Below are 11,284 nucleotides of genomic sequence, written 5' to 3'. Positions count from 1 at the left end.
GTGTATGGTTTAATCACATTTATGCTACAATTAAGTTACGCTGAGCGCTGTATTCGTGGCACATTGTGTGAGCACTACAAATGAATTGCACGATTGACAAATGAGATAACATCAAATTTAGCTACGAGCTGTATTCGTGGTACATTGTACGAACACTACAATCGTAGTGCACCTTTGTAACATTTTTTTAGTCTTTCCTTTGCTGCTTTTTTCGCAAAGAACTATACTCCACAACCTCAAACAAAAGTATCAAATACCAAAAATTGTATTTTAAATTCATTTCATATACAATGTCATAAAAACCCTTCTATTAGAATTGTAGCTTAGAGAATAAATATTTACATTCATGGCCGTATTCTATCAATCCGTTGAATTATTTAGTTTTAAAGTAGCAAATGTGTATGTTAATTGTAAATAAATTGAATTGAATTGAATTGAATCCCTTAAATATAAATATATTTTTACTATAACCGTTTATAATTATACCTGAAGATGGAAACATCTGTAGCTTCTGAAACTAGTAACAAAATATAATACTCAAGCGGTAAAAAACTAGTGTTTTATTTGCAATTTATAAATAAATTTGTGTTCATAATCCGTTTCCGTGGTGTAATGGTCAGTACGCTCGGTTACCGTTCTGGAGGTACCGGGTTCGATTCCCAAGGGGGGGTCGAATAAATAATAAGTGATTTTTTCACTCCAATATTTATTCAATATTACCATGGACTGGTACCTGAAGCTCAGGAGTGATCACCTTGCCTCGAGATAACACTGCGTCAATACGATGCAGTTCCCTATGCATTGGGTGCAGAAAGGGTTGAAAGAAGAAGAATACACTTCGAAGAAGAATGAATATTTCGCTCACTCCTTTCAACAACGTCAAATATCAAAAAATTTGAATTATCAGATCGTTTTTAAAATTTAAAAATATGTATAGTAAAATGTATTATATTAAAAATAAATACTAAGCCACTTATTGAACTCTTTACTGTGCAACAGGTCTTTTTAGGTAAAACCTGAATGTTTTTTCTCCATTTGAAAAATATTTAGCTTTTTTTTAAAATTAATTAAACAATACCTTTTCTTCAAAATGCAAAAACAACACATTCTGCCCTGTAGCGGGTAAATATCAAGCTAAAAATATGCCGCTTTTGCTGAGATATAGTAGATTTTCTGGCCATTCCGAAAACATGCACAATTTAAAATGGACAATTTTTGATATATGATGTTGTTGAATCTTTTCAACAACGTCATATATCAAAATCATATCACTCCTGTGAGCGATATATGAAATTATGTGACTCGTTTCGTCTTATTAAGACATTATCACTTCTATTTGCTTACTTCTGGTAGAGCGCTAGAGACTCCAAAAAACATGCACAGCTGAAAATTGTCGATTTTTGATATATGACATTGTTGAAAGGAGTAAGCGATATGTGTATTGCTTCGATACAGGTTGTCTCAGAAAGGTATTCATATAGAGAAAAAAATATATATCAAACATGAAAATATACACAAACAGATTTAAAGAATACGGCCAAAAGACGGCGGTTCCCGACTCACGATAATTTGACTACCATCAATATTTGATTGATTTGTCATCAAGTTTACTCGAAGACAATCTTCCACTGGTGCATCATGGACGCGGCCGGCTTCCTCACCACGAGGACATCGTTGCCCGAGTGGTAGGTCATGGCCAGCGAGTGCTGCGTGGTGGAGTCCGAGTACTCGGAGCGCTTGGGCACGGAGCCCAAACCCGCAATCACAATCCGCTCCAGCCACGATTGGGTGGGATAGGACGCAGAAGGATCCGGAAAACTGGAAAAAGAGACAATTTATTTTATATAATTTATATTTGAAGCACTAACTTTGTGATTTTCCATTTTATAATTAAAATGTAACTTTGTTTTAAAATCACTATAAATATTTTATATTATAAATATATTACGGGGTTCGGGTATAGGTAATAATAACTCGTAATTAGGATGCAATCGGTTTATTCAACAATGACAAGTGTGTGCTGGGGATGCTGCATTCGTCTCATAAGGGATATAACGTAAACATTCCCCGCGTACACCCCGCCCTGCCCCTAGCGGGCGCTTGGGGTCATAGTTCATGTTGCTACAAATATTGCGCCGTAACAAATATATGTACAGGGATTATGTATGACCTGTCATGGGACATGCAATTGAGGCTGAGATTGAGAACAATTCTGAACCCGTATCTATTATAATTTATATTGATAATCTCATTTTGCAAGTCAAGTTGTATTAAATACAGTGAAACCTCCTCCATCTATCGTTCCTCGAATAATCGTTTTCCCGGATGTGTCATTTATTTCTTCTATCCCGACTTAATTTCATACTGAACAAAAGTATTTTTTAAATTCTATTCAGGTTTGTATTTTTTTTTTTAATAAATACATTTCAGCTGTCCAAACTCAAAACACAGTAAGGGACATTTTTTTGTAGTACGTTTTTTTTGCATTTTTGGATTAAGTAGCATCTACTTAGTCCAAAAATACATAAAAACGTACTACAAAAAAATGTTCCTTACTATGTGTTGAGTTTGGACAGCCGATTTGCATCTGAAACATGTATTCTTCTTAGAATTTTAGCCTACGAATGGTTACGCAGACTGGGAGGACGGTATCTTTACTCGGTCGTATCTATTTGCGTATTGACCTCTTAATCCCGCATTCATAGTTTATTTTAATAGGTCCCTTTAAAAACGATAGATAGAGGTTTCACTGTACATATCACCGGGAGGGGAAGGTCAAAATAATGTCAATTATCAGAATAGACAGAATTAAAGCTCACCTGTATGACAGGACATTGTTTTCAAATGTTATCTTGGCGTAGATGTATTGTCCTTGCTTGTAGTCAAAGGATTCTCCGTCGTCAATGTATAGAGAGCCTTCTGCAGATTTCTATAACAACAAAAAAACACAAATTATGAATCGACAAGCAAAGCTATAAAAACGCCATGTCTTAGTTATTATTATGATTTTGTATTTATTTACATAAATTGAATACATTTATTTCAAATAACAATTATAAAACAAATTTAAAAATTCAACAAAGTCATAAATCAAAAAACATGATTTTGCAGGAGATCGTTTTTCAAGTTTAACAATATATTAAAATGTAATAAAAATAAATATCACGCCACTTTTTGAACTTTTTACTGTGCAATAGATCTTTTTAGGTAAATCCTGAATGTTTTTTCTCCATTTGAAAAATATTTAGTATATTTAAAAAAATAATTAAACAATACCTTTTCTTCAAAATGCAAAAACAAAACACTTTCTGCCCTGTAGCGGGTAAATATTAAGCTAAAAATATGCCGTTTTTGCTGGGATTTAGTACATATTCTGGGCATTCCGAAAACATGCACAACTGAAAATTGACGATTTTTGATTTGACGTTGTTGGAAATTCAATTCAATTCAATTCAATTCAATTTATTCAATAATTAATATATACATTACAAACAAACATTTAAGGCGTATACATTAAAAAAACAAATTAAAAATTACACGAGAAGACTCTTGTTAAATGTGTAGAAGAATCTCGCTTCGGAAAACTCCTTCGGACACATGGAACAGATCAATATCCAATGTGATATTGTTCAACATAGCGGTAGCTCTTCCTACAGGCATAACCATCGGCAGGTTGGTCCTGTGTATAGGAATGTGAAACAATCTATGCCGACGCTGTCTTAGGTAACTATCGGGAACATACAGACCAATTCTCTGGATAATTTCAGGATTATCGATCATACCGCGCAACAATCGATAAAAATGCGTAATCAAATACGCATTCCTTCTAGTCTCTAAACTATTGTAGCCAAGCATACCCTGGAGAAACTGGGTCGGGTAGAGCCGAGGATAATAGCCGTACTCTCTCATGTAGAGATACCTTAAAAACTTCTTTTGGACTTTCTCTACCATAAGAGAAAGGGATACTAGTTTGCACTTACGTTTCTATTCAAGGTGATGATCAGTGTGTAGGGGTCGTGTGCCATGAGAGACGACGCACGCCGCATCCTGTCCTTCTTGGGTACTATAGCCCCTCCTCTTTGGTAGATAGGAATCTGAAAGAGAGAAATGATAATAATAAACTATTACTAATGACATTATAATTCACTCATTTATTGTTTCGGCATTAACTTTGTGGTAAGACATGTTACAATGATTAAAGAAAACACTTGTTTTTTACCACTTGAGTTTTATTATAGACTACAACATGTTTCAGAAGTTAAACTTCCATCATTCAGGTCTGTATATAACTACTGTTATTATACAGACCTGAATGATGGAAGTTTAACTTCTGAAACATGTAGTCTATAATAAAACTCAAGTGTTTTCTTTAATCATTATAATTTACTCATTTGATATTTGATTCATTCAAACCCTTATCCGCACCCCACTGGTGCATAGGGCACTGCATCATACAAACGCAGTGTTATCTTGATCGTTAACACATGAAGGAAAGGTGATCAGCCCTCCGCTTCAGGTACCAGTCCAGGGTAATATGGAATAAATATTAGAGTGAAAAAATCACTTGTACATATTAATTTGACCCTCCCTGGGAATCGAACCCGGGACCTCAAGTACGGTAGCCGAGCGTGTTGGCCATTACACTACAGAGGTAGATATAAAGATCAATGATGATAAAATCACTTATATTTGAACCCCCCTGGGAATCGAATCTGGGACCTCCAGAACGGTTCAGAACGGTAGCCGAGCGTGCTGACCATTACACTACGGAGGCGGACGCAATATATGATAGAATAAAGAATATAAGGATAAATTAAATATGTGAGATGGAAGATGCCGTTAGGTGGGGAAGGCAACGAAGGAGACAATGGTATGCACGTCTGGGGAGAATGGAACCATCCAGACTCCCCCACATTGCACTGCACTGGACTCCTGGAAAGACCACCAAAGAGATGGATTGACAGCTGGGAATCGACATCGCAGGAGGCTAATCCCTCTTAAAAACAGGCCACAAGGCCTACACCAGAAAGAAAAAGAAGAACAATATATTTCTAGTTCAATTTTTATGAAAAAAGAACACAAGAAAAATAAAAAGATGATGGATTAACCTTTTAACTGCGTTAACTTTGTTCCTGAGAGACACCCGTGCGCAGCGGTGTTTTGCCGTTTTTTAAATGATTATTTTTATCATGTATTTAGTTAGGAAACAATTTATTTCCCTAAACAAAAACGTTCAATGGGATTCATTGTGCCTTTTTGGTACTCTATAATACACTCGTGTCACATTATTCTTGAAATATATCGTAATATAAACAAATAAGATCGTAACATAAATAAATCAAAGCACGCATCGTGTGTCACTCTTACCCACTGGCGATGCGTAGCGTCGAGAGTGAGACAGATATAGGGCATGATTATGGCGCGGATTAATTACCGACCTCAAGAAAAATCAGGGATCTGTTCTTTTATTTATCTTTGTGATGTTACAAATTATTAGTCAGGTATTTCAACAGATATCATAAGGCCAAGGATTGACGTATTATTTTATCCAAAGTTGCACGCACTTGGAGCAAAGTAAAAACACAAACGCTTATGTCAGCCGCGTATGGGGCAAGTTTTGTTAAAACACATACGGTTATGCGAGCCGCGTGGATCCGGTTAATTTATTCCTCTTCCATGATTTGTATTTCAGAGGATTGAACATTTTCTATTATACCTTGCTGATGGTGACGGCCTGGTTGAGCTTGCCGGGCTTGATGGCTTGATAGGTGTCTACATCGTACCAGATCTGGTCCGCGTTGCCGGGCAGCACGACGCTCACGGAGGTGGCGCCTTCATCGGTCACCGGACATACCAAGAGAGAGTTACCTGTAGATAGACAACTCTGTGAATTCACTCAATTTTCTCCCGTGTAATACACATGGAAATACATATTACAAATGTGGAGGTCCTCACCAAATAGTTTCACATTTCCAATATTGCCCGAAAAATCATTTAAATGCAAATCTGTTTTGCTTACTGTGTTCTATCAAAATCTTAATTGAAGTTGTGACAAAACGTGACCAATCCTGTGTTAAACCAATATGAAGTAATTAAATTGCACCAAAACGTAACAATTTTACAACCTAGCTGATTCCTTAAAATTCATTTATAATGGAAATGTAACGTTTTGGTAAGGACCTTCACATATAGCTCACTCCTTTCAACGTCATAAATCAAAAAACTTGATTTTTCAGGAGATCGTTTTTAAAATTTAAAAATACAATACAATGATTCAAAAATAAATATCAAGCCACTAATTGAACTTTTTACTGTGCAACAGATCTTTTTAGGTAAAACCTGAATGTTTTTTTTTTCCATTTGAAAATAAGAAGTATATTTAAAAAAATTATTAAACAATACATTTTCTTCGAAATGCAAAAACAACACTTTCTGCCCTGTAGCGGGTAAATATTAAGTTAAAAATATGCCGCTTTTGCTCGGATATAGTACATTTTCTGGGCATTCTGAAAACATGCACAACTGAAAATTGACAATTTTTGATTTATGACGTTCTTGAAAGGAGTGAGCGTTATGACATCTTACGGATCTTAGAGGTAGGTGGTAAGGAAAGTTAGGTACTACTTAGTAAGGTAGGGTAGGTACTGGTTGCGTTTTTATATGTCACGCGGGTAAGATAGAATAGGCACTGCTTTTCTGCCTATATGGAGTCCCTGTTAGTTAGATCAAGGAATCCATTGTAACGTTATCGGCAGTACCATAAATTCTCCACTCACCTAGGAGATACTGGGTGTCCAGAGAGAAGAGCTCCTTTTGCTGAGGGAAATGCATGAAAGTTGGCCTCATGACCGGCAGACCGGTGACAGAGTGTTCGTGGAACAGAGTGTACCTGGAATCAACAAGCGTCTCGTAAATTCAACAGTTTGTAACCATCGGAAGAAACTGCAGTTAGAATATTTAAAAACTGAAAGAGTCTATTAAAAATGCTATCCGCAAGTGAAAGGGATCCAAGACCACTGTATACACATATCGCTCACTCCTTTCAAGAACGTCATAAATCAAATATTGACAAATTTCAGTTGTGCATGTTTTCGAAATGCCCAGAAAATGTACTATATCCCAGCAAAAGCGGCATATTTTTAACTTAATATTTACCCGCTACAGGGCAGAAAGTGTTATTTTTTCATTTTGAAGAAAAGGTATTGTTTAATTATTTTTTTAAATATACTTAATATTTTTCAAATGGAGAACCTGGGTTTTTTTTACCTAAAAAGATCTTTTGCACAGTAAAAAGTTCAATAAGTGGCTTGATATTTATTTTTAATAAATTGTATTATATTTTGTCACTTTAAAAACATTCTCTTAAAAAATCAAGTTTTTTGATTTATGACGTTCTTGAAAGGAGTGAGCGATATATTCTATATTTTCTATTTTTCATATAGTCCGTAAAATAGGTAGTTAGTATGGACACGATTGAGCATCATCATTCAGACCGTGTGCGTTCAATTCCTAGAATACTCACCAGAGCGGCAGGTAGGAGTATCGCTTCCTGACAGCGTCCCGGATCAGGGAGGTGGTCGCGGAGTCGTACAGCCAGGGCTCCCTTCGCTTGGTATCGATGTGAGAATGCGCCCTGAAGAAGGGCTGGAAGGCTGCGGCCTACAGAGAGAAAGAGGTGCATGTCAAACATCAGCTCTTAGTGCATGTTTGTTCTGGATTATAGCGCAGGGTACAAGAGACTATTTTTGCCTAGAATTTTCACTCATGAATTACATAAAATTATAGTAACTTTAAATATAAGGCGTAAATCCACTCACGAGTAGGCATAGGATGTAAAACTTAAAAAGTTGAAGGCTGAATAGGGTCATGATAAGCGGTGTTGCACAAGCCGTAGCTAGATAGAGTCACTTGGACAAAAGGCAATAAAAAAAAGCATTTTACGAAAATGGAGCTGTATAAATTATCTTCTTCTTCGTGTGCCGTGTTAAGTCATCCCAACGTTGGCGATCACTATGGCAAAGGCTTTGCGATCCTGCGCCATCTGGAACTCCTCAACTCCTCTTATCCCGGTCCAGTCGCGAATGTTGCCAAGCCACGATGTTCACTTTCTGCCAGCTCCTTGCAGTCCTTCTATTTTCCCCATCATCATTCAAATTATCCAAATTGTCTTCTTCTTCTTCCTTTTGTAGATCCTAGGGATCTGTGCGTGCCTCCACATGTCGCTCTTGGGATGTTGACTCCCAGCTGTCTTTCCATCTTTTCGGAGGTCTGCCTGGGGGTCTGCGTCCTTCAGGGTTTCCTTGAAGGGCGATACGTGGAAGTCTGTCTTCTGAAATTCTGTTTACATGATCATTCCAGTATCGCCTTCGTTGTCGTCCCCACCTTACGATATCCTCCGTCTTACACATGCTCCGGATGTCGGTATTTCTTACTCGGTCTCGCAATGTGTTTCCGGTTATGGATCGGAAAGTCTTCATCTCCGAGGTTCCAAGTCGAGATTTTGTTCTAGAAGTATCTGCTCTTGCCTCAATCCCATAAGTGGCTATTGGTCCAACACATGTTTTGTATATTTTCATTTCACTTTCTATTCTCATGTGTTTGTTCCACCACACCGAGTTTCTGAGGCATCCGGATATAATTACACCTCACCCACACTGAGTCTCACCATATAGATCACCGTAGCTACTGACGTCAACTCCAAAATACTTGGATACGATATCCGATATACGATATCCTCCGTCTTACACATGCTAATTCTAATTATTATTATTATCAGCAGGAAAAACGGCAAGACTCGCCGCACTGACCTGGTACCACCGGGTCATGAGCTCCTTCTCGGGGTACTTGAAGAAGCCGCCGACGTCGGCGCCGCAGAAGCTGATGCCCGCGACGGCGAGGGACAGGCACATGGGCACGGTGACCTTGAGGTGGCTCCACTCCGCCATGTTGTCCCCGGTCCACACAGCCGCGTACCTGCAATGCAATAATTTCATTTGATTGGAATAAATGGGGAATTAGTGGTGGTATTTACCAAGTAAATATAAACAGCAGTATTAACAAAATAAAACATAAATATTGGTATATACCAAGTAAGATATAAATAGTGGTATTTACCTAGTAAAAAATATATAGCGGTATTAACAGAACAAAACATGAATATTGGTACAGTGAAACGTCTATCTATCGTTTTTAAAGGGATCTATTAAAATAAACTATGAATGCGGGAAAAAAATGAATGCGGGATTAAGAGGTAAATACGCAAATAGATACGACCGAGCAAAGATACCGTCTTCCCAATCTGCATTGCCATTCGTAAGCTGAAATTCTAAGAAGAATACATGTTTCAGTTGCAAATGTATTTTTTTAAAAAAAAAAATACAAACCTGAATAGAATTTGAAAAAATACTTTTGTTTGTTAACTGTTTTATTTTCGTAAGTCAAAGTATATTTTCGGCTTTGCAAATTGTATTTTTTCAGCATCGGTTATTGAATGTGCGTTGTAGAAAGTTTTCTTTCAAAGAGTGTGCACGCTTCTGGAAATGCAGGTACAGGCAGCGGCTCCTTTTCATCAATTTCGACCTCTCCTGCTATCGGTTACACAAGCTTATGATAGTTTCTATCCCATACGTTGCCGTTGAATGTAAGAAAATTGGAAAAAACATACAAAATGTATCAAATATGCAGCTTGATTCGAACGATAAATGCGGTAAATGGTGATAGAGAAACGATCAATGCGGTTTAGTTTAGTATGAAATGAATTCGGGATAGAAGAAATAAACGACACATCCGGGAAAACGATTATTCGTGGAACGATAGATAGAGGTTTCACTGTATATGCCAAGTAAGAGGTTAAAAGTGGTATTTACCAAGTAAAAGATAAATAATAGTATTTTCCAACAAAAAGACATTTATCAAGTAAAAGGTAAATAGATACTGTTATTTACAAAATAAAACATAATATGTATTAGTATATTCCAAGTAAGAGATAAATAGTGGCATTTACCAAGTAAAAAAATAAAAATTGGTATTCACCTAGTGAAAGTTTTTTAAAAAAGTGGTATTCAGCAAGTAAAAGATCAGTAACGGTATTTACCAAGTAAAAATCAAATACAAAACGGATATATACTATATATTATATTTGAAGCGCTAACTTTGTGATTTGGCATTTTAATTATATATCAGCACAAAGTGACTGCTGAACAATTAATGGAATCGTAAAATAACAATCTACCTCTGCGTCCCGGCAAAGTGCGATCTGGTGAGCACGAAGGGCCTCACGGCGCCCCCGGAGCGCTCCAGCAGGCCCCGGTGCGTGGCCATGGTGTGCAGCAGGCCGTACGTGTTGTGCACGTGGCGGTGCTCCCAGCCGCCGTGGTGCACGCAGTCCTTGGGCATCGTCACCTCGGGCCCGTTGAACACCTGACAACAAGAGTACACTCAGTCCTCTACTTATGTGATTTCGACATACACAATATTTTTTTAAAAAAAACTTTTTAAAACACTCCAAGGGTTATAATAATGAATACTCACAGATGGTTCGTTCATGTCATTCCAGATCATCACATTGTTGGAGGTCCCGGGGAACTTGTCGAAGCTGTACTTGGAGGCGTAGTAGTCCCGCACTACCGGATTGAAGAAGTCCAGGTAGCTGGATGATCCGGGCCAGCACCAACCTGGGACAGATTTTTAATACAAGTTTTACTCGCTAAATACCACTATTTCTTAAAATCTACTGTGACACGTGTTTCGATGCATTCCGCATCATTTTCAAACACCGTATGTGAAGCTAATTCTAAATTATTACACTTTCAATAACGATATGTTTAGAAGGTTTTATTTTTGTGGTAAAATTCGCGGCGTGCTGGGTACCGCCATATATGTACCTGCCGGCAGTTAAAAGGTTAGCGGTCAATAATGTTGTTTTTTTTCTTACTGACCTTCATAGTCCTTGCCGTCTTTATCCTTGACATAGTAGCCGTTGTCTGTGGCCTCGTCGTGAACGAAATACCCGACCTCTCGCTTGATATGCGGGTCGATAATGACCACCATTTTGCGACCTTTGGCAGTGAGGTTGGCCACCATGTCACTGGGGTGGCCAAACTTTATCGAGTCCCAAGTGAAGTACCTGAAAACAGGGAAGACGGAGTTATTTAGAGGCGGGGAAGAGCACCAATTTAATACAGTGAAACCTCTATCTATCGTTCCTCGAATAATCGTTTTCCCGGATGTGTCGTTTATTTCTTCTACCCCGGATTCATTTCATACGAAAATAGATCGCATTGAT

The 11,284-nt window shown here is 37.7% G+C and overlaps 1 protein-coding gene across 2 annotated transcripts in view; it reads right to left on the bottom strand.

The window, feature by feature from the left end:
• Positions 1–249: 249 nt before the first annotated feature.
• GCS2alpha (glucosidase 2 subunit alpha) overlaps positions 250–11,284 on the bottom strand; it is a 28,364-nt gene continuing 17,329 nt past the window's right edge. The window contains exons 9-19 of one of the 2 annotated variants that reach the window (XR_015838699.1): positions 10,938–11,125; positions 10,531–10,673; positions 10,232–10,419; positions 8,808–8,973; positions 7,523–7,659; positions 6,777–6,889; positions 5,717–5,868; positions 3,981–4,094; positions 2,820–2,929; positions 1,446–1,818; positions 250–860 (exon numbers count right to left, since the gene is read on the bottom strand). Coding sequence is in view for 1 of the 2 variants with exons in the window: in XM_088272063.1 (XP_088128189.1) it covers positions 1,608–1,818; positions 2,820–2,929; positions 3,981–4,094; positions 5,717–5,868; positions 6,777–6,889; positions 7,523–7,659; positions 8,808–8,973; positions 10,232–10,419; positions 10,531–10,673; positions 10,938–11,125 (1,522 nt within the window). In the remaining variant the exon portion in view is untranslated. Of the gene's footprint in view, positions 1,819–2,819; positions 2,930–3,980; positions 4,095–5,716; positions 5,869–6,776; positions 6,890–7,522; positions 7,660–8,807; positions 8,974–10,231; positions 10,420–10,530; positions 10,674–10,937; positions 11,126–11,284 lie in introns of both variants that reach the window. The other variant, XM_088272063.1, reaches the window with a different exon arrangement.

Source organism: Brachycentrus maculatus, unplaced genomic scaffold (assembly GCF_059751285.1).
Source record: "Brachycentrus maculatus isolate JH-2025_06_01 unplaced genomic scaffold, ASM5975128v1 h1tg000475l, whole genome shotgun sequence".
Taxonomy (NCBI): Eukaryota; Metazoa; Arthropoda; class Insecta; order Trichoptera; family Brachycentridae; genus Brachycentrus; species Brachycentrus maculatus.
The sequence above is the reverse complement of the archived record's forward strand: the minus strand, read 5'-3'. Positions and strand labels throughout refer to the sequence as shown.